The following is a 19,088-nucleotide window of genomic DNA, read 5'->3' as shown; positions in this document are numbered from 1 at the left end:
ATAATATAGCGTGTAAGAGATGATTCTTTTCCAGTTCTAGACTTTTGTATCAAAACAAAAATCTTTGTCAATTGGAGACGCCCATACTTTCGTGTGAAGAAATCTGAGCTCGTGCAAAGCAACTGAGCTCTCATTAGGGGCCACATTTAAGTTTTATTGTGCTAAAAAAAAAATCTACGAGTACACAAGGAACAGCATATTTATACCACAGTTTCTTTGTGCTGCTCTCAAGTATGTATGGAAAATTCCTGTCGTCAGTGTCCAAGCCGGAAGCCTCGGCCCCTCACCACTAGAAATGTATAAAGAGGCTTTCATGTCTATAGAATCTTCTGAAGCATGAGCTCTGGCAAGGCTCCAGTAATATAGGCAGCACCATGTAAAAACCAGATGTGTATGCATTTGAATCATTTCCTGGCTCCTCCTCCTCTCCTGACCCCTGGATGCTAGTGGAAGGTTTAGTCCTCCACCCTCTTCCTATTTACGTTGTCTTTCTAGGTGATGTCATCTGGTCCCAAGGCTTTAAATAGCATATGCACTGACAAATCTAACTTCAGTTCTGATCTCTTTCCTGAACACTGCATCTCAAACTGAATGTTCCCCTAAACAGAATTCCTAACTTCTCTCTGCATCCCCCTTCTCCAACTTCATCCTCCCTCCATCTTCCCCATCTTGTCAATGGTACTTGCAGTGGTGTGAGCTAAAAATGTAGAATGCATCAGTCATTCTCAAATTAATTTTATTTATACACAATATACAAAGTACATACTACTGAATCCACTCCTAAGTGTATGTGCATGCACATACACACACGCACAATCTGTGTATCAGTCGTATAACGCAGGCATAATTAGTATCCTTCTCCAATTTTACAAATTGGAGAACAGGTTACTTGTCTGAGGTTACTTGTCCAAAGTTACAAATCTGGTGGGAGACTGAGCCAGAATATGAGCCCAGGGAGTGCAGCTCTAGAACCTGGGATCATAAGCACTATGCATTGCTGTCTCTCCTTCACATTCGATCCACCATCCAGTCCCATCTGTTCTACTGTCAGATACTCAACATCTGCACAGCGATCATTACTCCACTGTCTCTGCTGCTATCCAAGCCACACTCACCTCCCATCTGGCCTACGGTAGTCAGCAGCTGCCCATGACGGATACTGTACCCTGGGCTGAACAATCCATGCTCCACACAGAAGCATAAATCAGTGGGTGTCCCTTCCCTGTCTACTTGGTTTCAGTGTCTTAGCTCACAGTGAGAGAGTAAGATTTATTTTTTTATTTTTTTATTTTTTTTTAAAGATTTTATTTATTTATCTGACAGAGAGAGAGACAGCCAGCGAGAGAGGGAACACAAGCAGGGGGAGCAGGAGAGGAAGAAGCAGGCTCATAGCAGAGGAGCCTGATGTGGGGCTCGATCCCATAACGCTGGGATCACGCCCTGAGCCGAAGGCAGACGCTTAACAACTGAGCCACCCAGGCGCCCCAGAGAGTAAGATTTAAACCATGCTCTGTGAAGGTCCACGCAGTCTGGGCCCTGCTTACTTAGGCCCCCTCATCTCTGTCCTTCCTTCCTTCTCATTTTGTTCCAGCAGCACTGGCTCTTTCTGTCTTTACAATGTGAAACTTGCTCCCTTCTCAGGGCTTTGCTCTCGCTCTTCCCTCTGCCTGGATGGCTCTTTTTCCAGGTCTTTCCATGACTGCATCTTTCTCATCATTTCAGATGCAGAGAAAACTCCACTGACCTCCCAACACACATCCACATCTCTGTGGCCAGCAGCTAGCTGTCTCACTATTCTGCTTTATTTTCTTCATGACATTTAGCCATGTCTGAAATGATCTGTCTTATCTGCTTGTTTATGCGCTGACTGCCAGCCTTCCTCACTGGCATGCAAGCTCCGTGGGTAAGGGACTTTGTATTTTCTACATTCATATCCCCAGTCCCTATACCACATTAGGTCCCCAAGTACCTGGTGGTTGAGTGAATGAACCTGTCTCTGTTGTTGAATATTAGACTAATTTTTTAATCAATGAAAGCCTGTGTTTGCTCCTCAAAAGGGGACAATTACACCTATATATTGGAGATTTTCTGAGGACACTTGAGAGATTTAATCAGAAAGTAAAATTTTCCTTGAGATGATAGTGCTTATGAATATGATATACTGAGAATTTGGACTGATTAATGTTTGTCATATGTGCAAAAATCAAGAGAGTTTCACAATCAAAAGAAGTCTATATCTGCTCCTGTTCTACAAGAAGAGCTCAGGACAAAGAATCCTCAGCTATGTAGAACTTAAAACTCATCTTAGCCGTATGGAAAAAATTCTCCCAGCCTCAAACTCTTAAAAAAAAAAAAAAGGTATGGTATCAAACTTCTTTGAAGATAAATGACATGAATTTAGACCCATTTCACAGTTAGAAATTAACTGAAATCATCTTGCTTACTCAAGAGCGCCTGAATAACCTAAATGCAGGTCAAATTTACCAGGTTTGTAAATATTTGTAAATTTTAAATTTGCACATTAAATTAGCTTAAATATTCATGTATGGATTCCTTTTTGCATTTCTTTGAGGAAGAAACATTAAATATTTGTTGTATTAAAAACAGAACAAACAACTCATGTACATTTTCAGAAGAATTTGAAGCAGTGGCAATTAAAAACTGCATAACTGCTATTTAGTTACTCAATAGTTTATAACTCTTTGTTATTCCTCTATAATGTGCTAAAGCTAAAAATGTCTTCTCAGTTTAAAAATTCATGGAGTAACACATGAAACTTAGTCATTTGGCTTAAATATTAAGTCAATTTCCTTTATTTTTTATTAACTGTGAGGTATGATATTATCAATTGAAAATAATAACATTTCATAAAACTTACCTCTTATTAATGTTTTTAATTTATTATGTCTTAATATATACTTAGTAAGATATTTGAACATTATTGAACATTGATTCTTTTTAAATTCCAATTTTTTCAACTCGATTTTGAAAAGAAAACATCACACAAGGTATGAAAACTAGAAGTATACATTTGTTTAAAGAGAATACCAATAGAGGAGAATATATCAAGTTCATTTTTTCTTAACTTCTTAATATTTTTGTTCTAAAAATATATATTCTCAAGCTATTTGAAAATTGCTCAAAAATAATTAGTAATTAGAATCTAGGTTAAGGACGTGGTATATTTTGGACTTATTAGCTTTGGCATCAAGTTCAACTGTGTGCCAAAGATATCCCAGGCCTGGAAAATCCTGCATAGAGTAGCACTAGGAAAACACAAACACCCAAGAAAAGCCAACAAACTGCCAGAGGCAATAGATAAATACAGAACACCAAAAATCTGGTTTCACATAACTAGGCCAGAATTTAATTATAGTATAGCTAAGCTTATTCCCAGGAATATTTTGTTTGCAACTATTTAACAATTAATTTGCTAATTCACAGGACAAGCTAGTATACTGAAGATAAAAATTTTTTCAAAATTTTTTCAAAAAAAAAAAAAAAAAGTAGTGCACTTGTTCTATGAGCACCAGGTGCTGTATATAAGTGTTGAATCACTTAAATTATACACTTGAAACTAATATTGCCCTGTGTGTGGACTAACTGGAATTTAAATAAAAACTTAAAAAAATATATAAAAACAAAAAGTTTTGAGTGTTTATAACACATATAAGTATCATTTTCATTCAGTGACATTAGATTTGCTTGAATGAAACTATAAACAGTAAAACAATTAGGACAATAAAGAAAGTTGCTAATAGTTCAGTGTAGCTAATTTATATCAGCTACTATCTAAAACATTAGATTCCAGGCACCAAAACCACAAATCAAGAATTAAATAATACTTTTCTGTAAGTATCTTTAATTGAAAATGTGAGTGCAGATGAAAATCTGTGTATTACAAATAGTTCTTTGACCCAAGACCCAAGGTATTAATAATCTCCAAAATAATAATGTTTGTCAAAGTGCTACTGGCAAGTAATAATTATATAATAAGGCAATTCCACTGTTGAGATTATAATTCCTGTTTTTTTAAACTTTTGCATAATGGTTATAATGGGCGTAGTGAAATATGGCAGGTGAACACATACTAATTTTTTATCTATTTAGTTCATGACATTGATGACTGCAACTTCTCATTTTTACATTTATTTCAAATATAAGCAAAAAGACAAAATTTAAAAAAATGAGAATTCACTTCTGGTGCATCTAATGCCATGTAAATTATCCTTAATACCACCTTCCTTTTCCCTCTTTTCAAAGCCATTAAAGAAAACAATAAAGGGTAAAAAAAAAAAAGAGAGAGAGAGAGAAAGAAAGAAAGAAAGATAGTTGCACAGGACTTACTTTGTGCCAGTCATTCTTTCAAGCACATCATATACATTCATTCAACATAAAATGAGATTAAGACAGTCAAGTTTATTACTGACACTGGTGATATGACAGAAGCAAATGTAAATCTTATCTGGAGAAAGATAACATCACACCAGGCCTTCAGTTATCCCCATATTTTTTGTATACAATGTCCAGTACTCCACCAAAAAGAACCAGGCATATGAAAGGCAAGACAATTTGATCCAACCAGGAGCACTAGCAGATAATAGACACAGACACTCAAAATATATAAGTAAAGCAGCTACATAGACTTTAAAATAGTATGTATAATATATTCAAGGATATGAAAGACAAGATTAAGAATTTTGAAAAAGATCTAGAAACTACAAAAAAGAATGCTAGAAATTCTAGAACTGAAAAATGTCATAAGAGAAGTTGTCAACTCATTTAATGGATTAATCGAGAGATTGGATACAGCTGAAGAAAGAATTACAAAAACAAAATACTGGTCAAAAGAAAATATCCAAAATGGACAACAAAGAGAACAAAAGTAAACAATGGGGGTAGAAATATTCAAAGATAAGCATATATGAAACTGGAGTCCCATTAAGAATAGTGTGAGAGAATGGGGCAGAAGCAATATTAAAAAAGAAAATAATGGTAGTTTTCCAAAATTGTTGAAAGATATCAAGATGCACACTTAAGAAATCATATAGATCCTCATAGGAATAAATTCAAAGAGAACCACAACTGAGCAATAATGGTAATACTACTGGAAATCAAAGGTATAAAGAATTACAAACCGTCAAGAAAATTTTTGTAAAGAGGAAAGATTGCTTTTAAATACTGTTTTCTGACATCAACAGAAACAGTGAAAGTTATAAAGCAATATAATAATGTCTTGAAGTGGGGAAAGAAAACTATCAATCTAGAATTTTGTTCCAAGAAAACATGCACATTTAAAAAGGGCAAAATAAAGTCATTTCAGACAAAGAAAACTCAAACCAAATTATCACTAGACTGAAAGAAATCCTATATGTAACCTCAGGAGATGCAGAAAGTAATGAAGAGTATATATGACTGAATAAATAACATAACGATAATTATTGTGGGACTTAAATTATATAAAATTAAATACTTAAAAACAGCATACAATTCAAGAGAGGTATAAAAATAGTTAAGGCATTCATTCTAAGGTTCTCAAATTTCCCGTACAGTGATAAAAGTACTAATTTGCATTATACTTTGATTAGGTCAAAGATGCATTCTGTAACCTCATTAGCAACCAGTTAAACATTGTGAAAGAATGTAAAAATAACAAGCTAATGGGAAAGAAGCAATGCAATGACAAATATACTCAACCCAAAAGATGGTTAACAAAGAGATAAAAAGAAATATAAAACAGGAAAAACAAATGGAATGTAGATAGTGAGTCAGCACTTAAACTCAAATAGATCACTATTACATTAAATATAAAAGGGCTAAATACTCCTCTGAAAAGACAAATATAATCAGACTGAATGATAAAAAAATATTTACATCCATTGTAAAGAGACAAATCTAAAACATAAGCATACAGAAAATTAAACACTAAAAGAATGAAAAATAAGCCACACATAAAGCACTGATGGAGAAAAAAAAGGGATGTTTTATTACGTGAGAAGTTTCATTTCACCAGGAAGATATAATTTGTCTAACTGAAGTATTTTTCAATCTCTTTCCATTATCATCCCATCCCCTTAAGGAGTCTTTTTAGCTTCTCTTTCCCCTACTCACCTTGCCTCAGGCAACTTTAATACCATATACACTGTATATCTGTGTAGTGAGTCTCTTAAACCATTGTGATATGTAAGGATATTTTGCTTCCCCCAAACCAATTATCACTCCACTGTGAAGTTATGATCTAATAGCACACCATTAAAATATTAGTTTATTAGTTTAATTTATATAAAAATGCTGACATTCAACTATTTTGATCCATAAAAATGGCAATTTCACATTGTTAACACAATATATAAAGTAAAAGATGGCAGGACTAAAAGGAAAAGTAGACAAAACCACAATTATCTGGAGTTGTTAACATACCTCGTTCAGTAATTAGAGGCAGAAAAAAATCAGTAAAGATGTGGAAGATCTGAATAACACAATTACCAAATTTTCTGGCATACATAAAGCACTGTACCTAACAACCACAGAATAAACAGTAATTTCAAGTGCATGTGAAATATTTACAAAAGTTGACCATATGTTGGGTCATACATACAAGCTGCAATAAATTTCAAAGACCTAAATCATACACAGTAAGATCTATGATCACAGTAGATTTACACTAAGAAACAATGACAAAAAGATGACTGGGAAATCCCAATATGTTTGAAAATTAATAAATGCTTTTATCTGTGGGTCCAAAAAGAAATTACAAATGAAATTATTTTGAGCTAACTCATAATGGAAACACTACATTTTGGGATGCAGCACAAACTGTTAGAGGAAAATCTATTGTTTTAAATGTATATATTCAAAAAGAAGAAAGACTGAAAAGTAAATGAGCCAAAAAAACCCCAAAACAAAACAAAAACCACCACCACCAACAACAAAACCACTTGAGAAAATAGAAAAAAAAAAAAAAAAAAAAAAAAAAACCAGCAAATAAGCCTAAAGAAAGGAGAAAGAAGGAAATAATAAAGAACTGGAATTAAAAATAGACAACAAATATAAATAAATGAAGAGGATTAAAAAAACCAAAACTCATTCACTTGAAATAGCTAATAAAATTGATCTTGACAAAGCCATAGGGAAAAGAAAAAAAAGAAAAACAGGAATAGCATAATAAATTAATAGCAAGAATAAAAAGTAAGACTAATATTAAAACAGGGTTTTGCAAACAACTTCATGCTGGTCACAAAATTTAGACAAAATGGATAAGACCTAGAAATACACAACTTACCAAAACTGAAAACAAAAGTAGAAAAATCTGAATAGCCCATAAAAATTAGAGGAATTTAAACTATAACTATAAACTTGCCCACAAAATATTCCAGGACCAGATGGATTTATTTATAATTTTTAACAAATATTTAAGGAAAAAAATAACACAAATTTATATAAATTCTCCCAAAACATTTTTTAAAAGAATAATTTTTCTAATTTAATGAGGTCTGTGGAGGCTTGATAACATTGTTACCAAAAGGGATCATTTTAGGCTAATCTTTTTCATCAACACAGTTTCAAAATGCTGAAAATTATTAGCAGTCCAGAAACAAAGTAATGAGGGATTTAGAAAAAAAAGCACAACATATCATAACCAAATTCCAATTATTCTAGGACTTCAAGTTTGATTTGACATTGTAAAATCAATCACCATCACAATGGAATGATACAGAAAAATCATATGATAGGTATCAGAAAAACATTTGATAACTATTCGTTCATAAAAATTAGCAAACTGGAATAGAAAGGAACTTCCAAATATTATAAAGAATATCATACTAGTGTAAAAAAAATATTGAAAGCTCTTCTTCTGAGATTTGAAACAATACATTTACCCACTGTTACCCTCTTCAACAATTTACTGAAAATTCTAGCCAGTACAATAAGACCAAAGTTCAGTATGGAAAAAGAAGATTTATAACTGTCAATTTTTGGGATAGTAAGATTGCCTATCTAGAAAATGAAAGGAATCTACAGAATAAAGTATTAGAATTAATAAGTGAGTTTAGCAAGGTTGTTGATAAATTGATGTAGAAAAATTGGTTTTTCTATGTACTAATAACAAAAAGTTAAAATTGAAATTGAAGAGATAGCATTTAGAATAATTTCAAAATATCTAGCAAGGAATTTGTAAAATGGCCACAAAACAAGCTAGAAGATATTATTGAGATAATTTAATAGAGACCTAAAGAAATAGAGGGACATACTATGTTATAAATTGGGGGAGTCAGGAAAGATGTCAATCTTCCCAACTGATCAATATCCTAACAGTGTTTTATGTCATAGGGAGGAGGAATCTTCAGTTAATTCTACAATGTATATGGAACCAAGAATGACCAAAATAATCCTGAAGAATAAAACAGGAGATTTTACCAATGGGAAAAAATATTTGTAACATATATAGCAACCAAAGGTATTAAAATATATAAAGAATCCTTATAAATTAATATCTAAATGACTTGCTTAAAAATTTGACAGAGGGTGTTTACCTGACCAATACACAAGTGAAAAATTGCTCAATTAATTAATAATCAGGAAAATGCAAATTAAAACCGTGATAAGCTATCATTACACACCTACTAAATGCTAATAAGTAAGGTTAGTGAGGAAGTGATATATATATGGTTGGTAAGAATATATATTATTTGAACCGCTTTGAGAAATTTTTGAATTTTCTACTAAGATTGAACATTAATGTTCTCTGTTGGCCAGCAACTTATTCCTAAGTATACGTTCAACAGAAATACAGGTACACGTACACAGAAGACGGGTACAAGAATACTCAGGCCAGTATTTTTTATAATATTAAAAAACCGGACACAACTCAAATGTTTTTCTACAGCAAAATGGGCCACAAATTCTTGCATATTCAGGTAATTAAACACTACAGAATAATGAAAATAAACAAAATACAGCCATATGCAACAACTGAATGAGTCTCACCCTGTTATTGTGAATGGAAGAATGCAGGAGGTATGATGGATTCCTGAGGTGGCAATAATGTAACAATGTCCAAGTTCTTGGCCTGGGTCATGGCTGTGCAGGTTCACTTATAAGAAGTGAATTGTTACATACATTTCTATGATGGGTATTTTTCTGTATATGCACTATTATTTAATATAGAAAGTTAAAAAATTTAAAAAAACTATATTTCTCTTAAATGTTTAAAGCACCCAACTATACACAAAATAGTTACAACTTCATGAAATAATTTTTATAGTTTGTAAGAAAATAGTACCAACTCATACATACACGGTGCTTACTGTCTTTCACACACTGTTCTAAGCATTTTACAGGTAAACCTCGTTTGATCTTCTCAACAATCTTATGAGGAACTAGTATAAACTCTTTTATTTTATCAGTAAGTCCAGTGAGGCCCAAAGAGATTAAGTGACTTTCTCGGGATCAAACGAACCACAATGAATGGCGCCAGATTCTGCACCATTCACCATTACACTATACTGCCTCTCACAGCCAGGCTTCTGAAGTTTAAAGTATCAGATTCATCCATTGTGAATTCATTTAAAATGAAATAGTGTTGTTCCTTTATCTATTGGAACATCCTGTAAATAAATATATCAAATAGATTGCTTTAACATTTGAAATAGATATTTTTGTGTTTTGCATAAATAAATTATTTCAATTCATGCTTAGAATGATTAAAAATGAATTTCAAACATAAAGCATTTTAAACATATAAAAACAATAAAATATTGACATAAAAAAGCTGGGATTGCATACCAACTCTATTAGCTGTAACTTCTGTGAACCTCAATTTCCTTGCCTTTAAAATGGACACAACTAATCTTTTCCTAATAGGAATGTTTCAAGAATAAAGTGACTTGATATTTGTGCTATGAATGGAGTGATTAATTACATATAAGAGCCAATGCAACTGCACAGTAAGTAAATCCTAGAATTTTAGAACCTAAAGTTACTTTACTTCAAATTTACATTTCAGGGGCACCTCAGTGGCTGAGTCGGTTAAGTGTCTGCCTTCAGCTCAGGTCATGATCTCAAAGCCCTGGGATGAAGTCCCCCATCAGACTCCCACCAGCAGGCTCCCCCGCCCCTTCCTGATCAGCAGGGAATCTGCTTCTCCCTCTTGCTCATGCTCTTCCTTTCTCTCAAATAAATAAATTAATAAACAAACAAATCTTTAAAAAATAAATTTACATTGCAGAAACACAAAAGTCAAAAATTCTAAATAACTTGCTGAAAGTATTACTCTCAGAAAGACTACCATCTGGAACTTGAACTCAGGGCTTTAGGTTACAAGTTTAGTGTCCCTTGAAAAAGTCGGAACCTCATTTTTTTTTCTTCCTGCTTTCCCTTCTCTTCCACAACATAACATACAAACTGAATTTTTTAAAAATTGTAATTATTATCACTTAATTTAATAAATGCATTTATTTGTTTTTAAAGAATTGCATTAAAGAAGGCCTTTTCAGTAGGGTATATTCTCCAAATCACTGTCTTCTTGATATGAATAACCACAGAAAAAGCTTTTATATACATTTGTTTTCAAGTTTGAGAAGGTCTTTGCCTTCAATCTCTCTCTCATGCACTCACACATAGGCACTTGGGACAATATATTAATAAAAAAAAGAAGACAGTATTTCTCAATTATTATATTTATAAGCCAGTGAATTATTTTAAGTGATTAATGATTTTTTTAAATAATGAAAATAGATTTATGGAGAAAAGTTTAGAATGTTGCTTCTGGTCGTTCAAAAACTACAATCACAAAAATTCCTATTAGTTTTATGTTTACCCTTTCATTTTATTTTTACTTGAAGATTACTCTTTACTCCAAACATAATAGTAAAGCCTAGAAAAACATAAAATAAAAATTATTGAATAATTAAAATGACTAATACTTATGTTTTCCCAATCAAATTAAAAACCAAATTGAAACTGTTTTCATTTTAGTTGAAAAAGCAAGAACACTAGTCTTAAAGACATAGTAATATGCTATATTTCTATTACATGGAAAACAACTTTTTTCTTAAATTTAATGACCTTTTCTAAATCAAGGCATTCTTTAGACCTTTGTATTTCTGCAGCATCTCCTTTTATGAGAATGCTTCTACACTTTTGTGAATGACTGAGTTCTTTCATCTGACTGGACACAGCTGGCAAGTAGCATAATGAGAAAGGGAAATGAAAGTCTTTTTTTTTCCTCCTGGAAAACCAAAAAATATATAAATCATATTCAAACTGAAGCTTTAGTTGCTTGTATTGCAGACAAATGACACATCTTAATACAAATAGTGTTTTCTACCATTTTGTGAGCAAATGATATTATAGTAGAATTTAATTTTAAAGGTCTATCAATGATGTGTGATTTCCCTAAACACTATTTGGATGAATATAAATTTTGTGTATTTAATTAATTGAAAAAACTAAACCAAACTGACAAATTCTAAAACAGAAAATTTGAGTAAAATGTTCAAACCAATAAAATATGTACAGTAAACTATGTATATTCAGTTGATGGAGAAAAATCTCAAATAGTTGGGCACCCAACGGGCCAAAAAAATTTCTTAGACATGTGTGAAAGCTAGAAGGAAATTTGACCTTCCCTAAGCCCCTTGTTTTTGTCCATGAGGAAACTGGTGCTTAGAGTGATGATTAGCCCAAAGTTACTCAAGCAGGAGTGACGGCCTGTCTGTCTCCTCACGTCAGGTTACTGGTTGGTCAAACGGTGCTCCCTCACCACGTCAAAGGCACACGGGAAAAACTCAAAAGGATTGAAGGAAGAAGCTAATGAAGCAATTTAAAAACAAAACAGAACTCTTCCTTTACTTCCTATTTTTTCTCAACTTTAAATATCACACAACAATAAATAAATATCTGTCATTTCCCCCACTGTAGATGTAATAAACTTATGGGGAGAAAAGCTGAACAATTCTAAAGTATATGCATGAAAAGTAAGTCTTGCTCCCATTCCATACTCCATGTACTCCCAGAGGCGTCCACTGTTCATGATTTTTATTTGAACTTCCAGAAATTTCCTGTCAATGTGTATGAATGTGTATATATAGTTGTGGAAATGTTAATGTAGCCTTTTTCTTTACTCGATATATCTTAAAAATCATTCCATATTTGTGCATGAGGATCTAGCACATTCTTTTAAATAACTATATGGTTTTCTATTGCATATATTTAAAGTAACATATTTAACAACTCACCTATAATTGGATTCAGGAAGCTTCTGATTTTTTTTATATTACAAAGAATATAAAAATAAATATAATTTGGTATGTTCTTAGACTAAAATTTACTAGGGTCAACCAGTATGTAAGTCATTAACCATTTGACATCTTTTGATACCAAATTCTGACCAAGTCAGGCATATGTTAACCTCCTTATGTCTAACCTAGACCCAGGGAAACAGCTGTACCCCAGAGTGGCTCTAGACCTGACCTCCCATCCCAGGAGAAGAGAGACATATTCTTAGAACTCTGAACTCTTAAATATTCTTTCAGTATATTTAAGTCATGTATAAACTCCTTTTTTGAACAGAGTCTTTACTTTGTATAACTGAAGCAGTGGGCAGGTAATGATAATTTTCATCGTGTTGAAAGGATATTTTATGTATTTCTTATTTATATGTTAATTATGACAATGTAAAACACAAAAAGTCTTAATAAGAAAACAATCTGAACAGGAATTTTAATAAAAAATCTTATGTGAATTTACCAACCACTAGAAAGGAAAAACTAAAACAAACATTACTCCAAACTTTACTAAAGGAAACTCCATCAACATCCCATTACCAATCTTAATTTTTTCCATCTTCTCCTTACAAATGTAAGAAAGGGAGGAGACAAGGGAAGGAGGGAGGGAGGGAAGCTAAATGTATGACATAAACTTTCTTTACTGGCATATTGGCTAAGGTTATTATTTTCCTACTTCTATACTACATGCAATAAATGTATAAAGCAGCCATGAAAGGATTTAGATTTTTAAAATACTGGGGTATTTATACAGTAGTATATTAAAACTTGTATATTACTTAATAGGTTCCTGTGTGTTTATTGAGTTATTTTTAGTTTTATCTGAAACTACAAACCCTGCTCCCTGTTCTCCATGCCTGAGCTGTTAACTGTAAACTGTCACCCAGAGGAGATGCCAGGAGGAATGTTCTGACCTAAGCAGGATCTCACCAGTGTGTCTGGATTAGGGTAACTGAATTGCATCAAATCCCACCACTAGGATGACACAGTGACCCTGGACCATCACGGTAAAGGTCTCAGAGCAGGTACTAAATGGACAACAGATTCACCAAAAAAATATTTTTCGTCTGAGGATTGCTCCAACTGAATTATCAACACATTTTCAGTTACTCTGAAGAAACCAGAATTCAGTTAAGGAGATATTAAACTAAATAATATAGAAAATCCAGGATCGTGATTGGCACTCAAGTGAAAGACACTTGTCATGTAACATTGAAGTCCCCCCCTACAATGAACACAGAGCATGTCCCTTTACTGTATGAAGGAGCACTACAGCCTCACACAAGAGAAATGGGACAAGGCGAGGTGACCTTCCCTGGGGAGCAATAGTCTTCCTGAGGAGAAATTCTCCAAACTCAGGGCCTTATTTGGCCTTTGTTTTTCTTTGAAAATGAGAATATTTTGGAGGTGAAATTATGTAAATTTGGAAAACAGAGCAAAAGCAGAGTATAAAGGGAAGTGGAAGAAATAAAGGATGAAAGAGGTAGAAGAATAAAAACAAATGAATGATAAGAACTCAATACTAATCTTGTCAGATTTGGGAAGGAAAAAGGCATTCTGGAAATATTCCAACAGCCTCATTGAAAGATGAAGAATCTTAAAAAAAATAAATAAATAAATAAATAAATAAATAAATAAATAAAGATGAGGAAACTGAGGCTTCCAAAGTTTAAGAAATGTGCCCTAACTCACATGGGTCATCTCTGGAAGTTCCGAGCTCCTACGTAAGACCTCCCAACACTGAGGGCATTTCCCAGAACACCACCGCATTGCATCAATACTCAAGACCACCACAGCTTGTGACCATTCCCTGCTTATACCAAATGGATGCTGGCATCTGGGACTGCTATTAAAGTTCTTGAAGGACTCCTGTTTTCTATACTCCTTGGGGTTCCAAGTTCAAATGATGATAAAGAAGACACCATCATCACATTGATTTAATTCACTGATTTAATTCACCATCTCCATCCTGCGTAGTAACTTAATTCAACCAATGCGGAAAACTTTGGCTGTCTTTAACGTATTTTTTTTAGACCACCGTTACATATATTATTTCAGAAGAATGGTAATGCCTTCAATTGATCATATTAAAGATTGCAATAATAGAAATAAATACATAGAAAATTTAGTTTTCTTCTAAAATTCTAATTTGCATAAAGTCACCTCTTCTCTTTCACTTTTCTTCATCATCACCTCCCTCCACACTCTCCTTTGTTCCTCCATTTCTCTGCACAGACTCTCCTATTCGTTTATATGTTCAACTAGAACATAAATTTCCCAAAGGCAGGAATCATTGCTTATCTATCTTTGTATTTGTTCACTTGACATGTTGAAAACACACAGTGATGTTTTTTGAATAAAGGTTTGATTTTTCACAATTATATATTTATGGAATTATTTTAAAGACTCCAAATTAAGAATACTATAAAAAAGTTTCATCCAAAAAGGACTGTTAGAAACACAATACAATCAGTTTCCTTTATAGATAATGAAACTGAGGTCAAGAGTAAGCAAGTGGCTCAGAGTCACCCATCTAGTTAGAGCCTGAATGAGGAGACCCACTCTGGTCCCCTGTCTCTGCCTGCTGGGTTTTTTTGTTTGTTTGTTTGTTTGTTTGTTTGTTTGTTTGTTTTTTAGTGTGTTCCATGCAGGCACTTTCTAAGTACAAATGAAATCATTTAGATACCTAAATGATTCTTGAGAAAGTATAAATACCTTGGTAATACACTAGAACTTTGACATGCTCCACTCTCTGTATTCAAATCACTAACAATGCTTGTATATAGTAGATATTCAGTCAGTTTGGGTTTCTGCATCCTTTTCCCCCTTCTCTCCCGCAAATTTCCATATTGATAACTTTAAACATTGCTAATACACCAAGTAAGCACCATCTCATGCCTCAAAGTTAGCATGTCCACAAAGCCACCCAGGATGCTCCTAGAAGCCAATGGTACTGATCACAAGACTGCTCCCATGTGAATGATGGGAGTGCTCCCCAAGGCACATGGTTGGGAGAAATGCAGATGCCACCACGAGGAAGAACTGTTAGATAGGGCTCATTGCATGTCCAAATGCCAAATCCCTTCTTTCTCAGCCAGATGTACCTCCTAGATGAGAGATTCATACTTGTCTGTAGGCTACTTTCGGGATACGTGTGCAAAGTAGCACATGTGTGTCCACCATAGGACGGTAGATTTTTTGAATAAGACATTCTGTACATCCAGGGTCCCTGGTAATTTACCTACTTCCCCCAATAAGTTGTCCCCCAAAAGTCAGTGTGAGTTGAACCACTTAGACTACCTGTTAGCTTTTACATTTATTTTATTTTATTTTATTTTATTTTATTTTATTTTATTTTATTTTATTTTATTTTATTTTATTTTAAAGATTTTATTTATTTATTTGACAGAGAGAGAGACAGCCAGCGAGAGAGGGAACACAAGCAGGGGGAGTGGGAGAGGGAGAAGCAGGCTTCCAGCAGAGGAGCCTGATGTAGGGCTCGATCCCAGAACGCTGGGATCACACCCTGAGCCAAAGGCAGACGCTTAATGACTGCGCCACCCAGGCACCCCAGCTTTTACATTTAGATGTTCTGAAGTATATCCTAATTCTTAATTTTGATAATTCTCTTTAATATAATGAAGCCCTCTTCATCTGGCTTGAGATTAGTCTAGCGCTTAAAAAATTCCTTCCAACACCATGTCCTGTGAGTTGACAAGCAGCTTCCCCTATGATTTGAGCCTAGCTAACAACAAATTAGACTTTGGAAGATTAATTACTAGGCAGATGCATTTTCAAGGTGGTACATTCCCACTTGGAGGAAACTTGGTCATTTTACTTTCGCATCTGTTTGGAGTAGGATGTCCTTTGGCTGAAAATAACACAAGTCAACGTTTAGAATGCCCTCCTCTGTACTATTGATGTGTTCATTTCTAGATTATATTTTAGGCTGGATTAACACCAAAAACATTTTTCAAAGACAGTCAAAAATGCCATACTTTAAAATTATTAAAATAATTTACAATATATGAAAAGTAGTAAGTGCTCAGCAAACATTTTAACTAGTTATTTATTGAGAACTGACAATAAATAGTTTTGTGTTGAACACCATGTAAAGCACCAAAAGATGTACTGGTATAATGATTTTCCCTAAGTCGATGTCTGTTCCTGACACATCTTGGATTTTTCCACCCTTACCCTAAGTAACTTGATTCAAAAAAGGGTTTCTGCTAGCTAATTTGCTAACATATAGTCACCACTGATTTTTGTCTCCTGTTGTTCAACTGAGTCAGTACGGTATGAAATTGGACAGCTTATAATGTGAAGAAAAAAGTCCTTTAAGAGGATACAGTCTTCAGAGTTGCAACTAGTTAACTTCGGGCTTCTACTTGAGAGAAAAAGCAACTTCACTTTATTAGAGAAAATGTCAATCAAGACGCAACTACTGACACCCATCTTTGTTTCCCAGGCGGTAATACAAGATAAAGCAGAGGAAATGGAGGAGCCGCATTTGCAACACACAAAGTCCTTGTTTTCCCACTAGGCACTGCAGAAAAGCGATTGTCCATTCACAGCACATCCTCTGCATTTCGGAGCTAATATTTTTGCAGTTCTTAACTTAGTACATTTGAGTCTAAGGCAGTTAATTTTGTTAACCCTTTGAAATGCACTATGTCTTTGATACCTTGCTTCATATTTCTAACATGACCCAGTTTTTTAAATTTCTGTTTCTCGAGGTGGAGACTAGAAATCTTTAAAAAAAAAATCAAGTTAAGAAATTTTGGAAACAGAGTCATGGTTTCAAATAATTCTGTCTTACTTGCTATTGCATAACTTTGAGAAGGGTAATAAGGAAATCCACATTTACCATATGTTACTGGAATTGCTTTTACAAAAATGGACTCTGACAGAAATGATTTTTAGCAGGGGTCCCCCTCAACACATAATAGTAATGTGTCATTGAAACAACATTAGCTCTGTGTTATTTGCCCTGCTTCCTGCAGCATTTAGTGTGTTTACTGTATATGCCTGCCTTCTGGTGCAAAGAGGTTTACTCAGTCACTCTGGCGAAAGCACATGAAGAACAGAATCTGTGGATGATTAATTAGATCCCCGGCTCAGTCACTGAGGTCTCTAATTAAACATCTCACTCCACTTTCAACTATTGTAGGAAAAGATAATTAGCAAATCCACAGTGTTAGTAAAGAACGTTTTAGTTTCCTTTATAAATAATAAGATCTAAACCATTGGTCATCTAACCCAGTGCCTGCACCTCCTGTGCAGACTTCCAAATCCAGAATATTTTTTAAAAAATGCAACAAGGTGATAAAGTGCATTTTCCTCAAGAATTCATTTTTCTGACATACCTTCTATAGGTTTTTCTACCTTCAGCCTTATTACCAGTTTATTCTTCTCTTCCTACTAATTTCTTCATCTTGAAGTCTGCTATCAACCAACATGACAAACTCAAGAGAAAAAAAAAAAACTGATTTTCTTTTTCCCTGTCCTGCAACCCTCACCAATCTCTGTAACAATATTTTCCTGTTCTGCCTCCACCAAAAGGAAAAATGACCCAACTCTAAGATTTATGTTAAGAAGAAATATTGCATTCATTAAAAAAGAAAGAAAAAAGGAGCCCTCCTCCACGGGGGCTCAAAGTGCAGTGAAAATCCCGGAGTCTCTCATTAGGCTGGTTGGAATGAAACAGTTAATTCAGGGTAAGTGATAATGTTTAGTCAGTTCGCCTAGAAAAAGGAAGGAAATTCAAAAGCTGGTTGCTGTAGTAACAATCACAGACGAAAAAAATATATATGTACAGGTTCATTTTAAATAAAACTCCTGCCATCTCTCTGTGATTCTGTTCTCTCAAGAAAAATGAGCTTGCCGCTTAAATTTGTTGTACCTACCTCAACCATTAAACAAGACATTTAACCATAGTGGCAGTTCTGTGACCTTTGAATGCCGTGAAATCTCTGAGCGGTGCTGCTTGTTCATGAAGACTTGTGCTGCAGAATCCAGCAACTTCATCCAGGATTAGGAATACAATTAAGTAAAAACAAGAAAAAAAAAAAAAAAGAAAAAAAAGAAAGAAACACAAAAGCACCCAGAGAAATCGAGAGAGAAAGAAGGTAGAAAGATTCTCTCTGGGTGAGTACACGACTTTTCTCCCAGGCAAGCGCTGGGACAGAGCCGAGCCTGCTGCAGTGCCCAGACCCACCGACTGGCTGGGGGAGCAGGCAGGCAGCCGGCCTGCTAGGCTGGGAGGTGCTGTCAGTTGCCACAGGCAAGGAAAAGCAGAGACCAATCGGCTTCAACTCTGGCAGCTTACTGGAGTGGAGCCTTTTCTGTTTATGTTTCCTCATTTCAAGAGTGACGTCAAAGGGTTTAGTTTTTCCTCTGCATGTGCTATTAATTTTAAAGTACTGTACTATGGGAAGAATGTGTGTGTGCCTGCCTGTGGTTAGCCCCGGCACCCTACTCTCAGGAGAACCCAAGAAACATTTTCTATACTCAGGAATAAGTTTTAAAAATTTGAAATACCTCGCGGTTGCGTGTATCAAAAACAAAACGAAAAATAGACAAAAAGCCTTGAGCTAAATAATAGCGGCAAGATTTATATATATATTTTTCCAAATGTGAATCTGTGTACATATGCCCACTTCACAGCTGTTGCTTATTTCAAAACTAACTCATTGTCAACCTTACCTAAAAATGAGTCGTTAGTTAATCTTTAGAGTCATAGATGCAGAGTTCTGAAAATGAGTTAGTGAGCAATATTATGTGCAGTGAAAAACAGAAATC

General features: G+C 34.3%; 1 protein-coding gene across 1 annotated transcript in view; it reads right to left on the bottom strand.

Annotated features, from left to right (window-relative positions):
* The window catches only part of PDE7B (phosphodiesterase 7B), a 319,969-nt gene extending 301,355 nt beyond the window's left edge, over positions 1-18,614 (bottom strand). Inside the window, exon 1 of the mRNA XM_045814715.2 lies at positions 18,194-18,614. Coding sequence (XP_045670671.1) covers positions 18,194-18,214 — 21 coding nt within the window. The 5' untranslated portion in view covers positions 18,215-18,614. The remainder of the gene's footprint in view (positions 1-18,193) is intronic.
* Between the last annotated feature and the right edge of the window lie 474 nt (positions 18,615-19,088).

The sequence above is a fragment of the Ursus americanus genome, chromosome 11, assembly GCF_024610735.1.
Source record: "Ursus americanus isolate L20-20 chromosome 11, mUrsAme1.1.p, whole genome shotgun sequence".
NCBI classification, from domain to species: domain Eukaryota; kingdom Metazoa; phylum Chordata; class Mammalia; order Carnivora; family Ursidae; genus Ursus; species Ursus americanus.
This window is presented reverse-complemented; position numbering and strand designations above follow the sequence as displayed.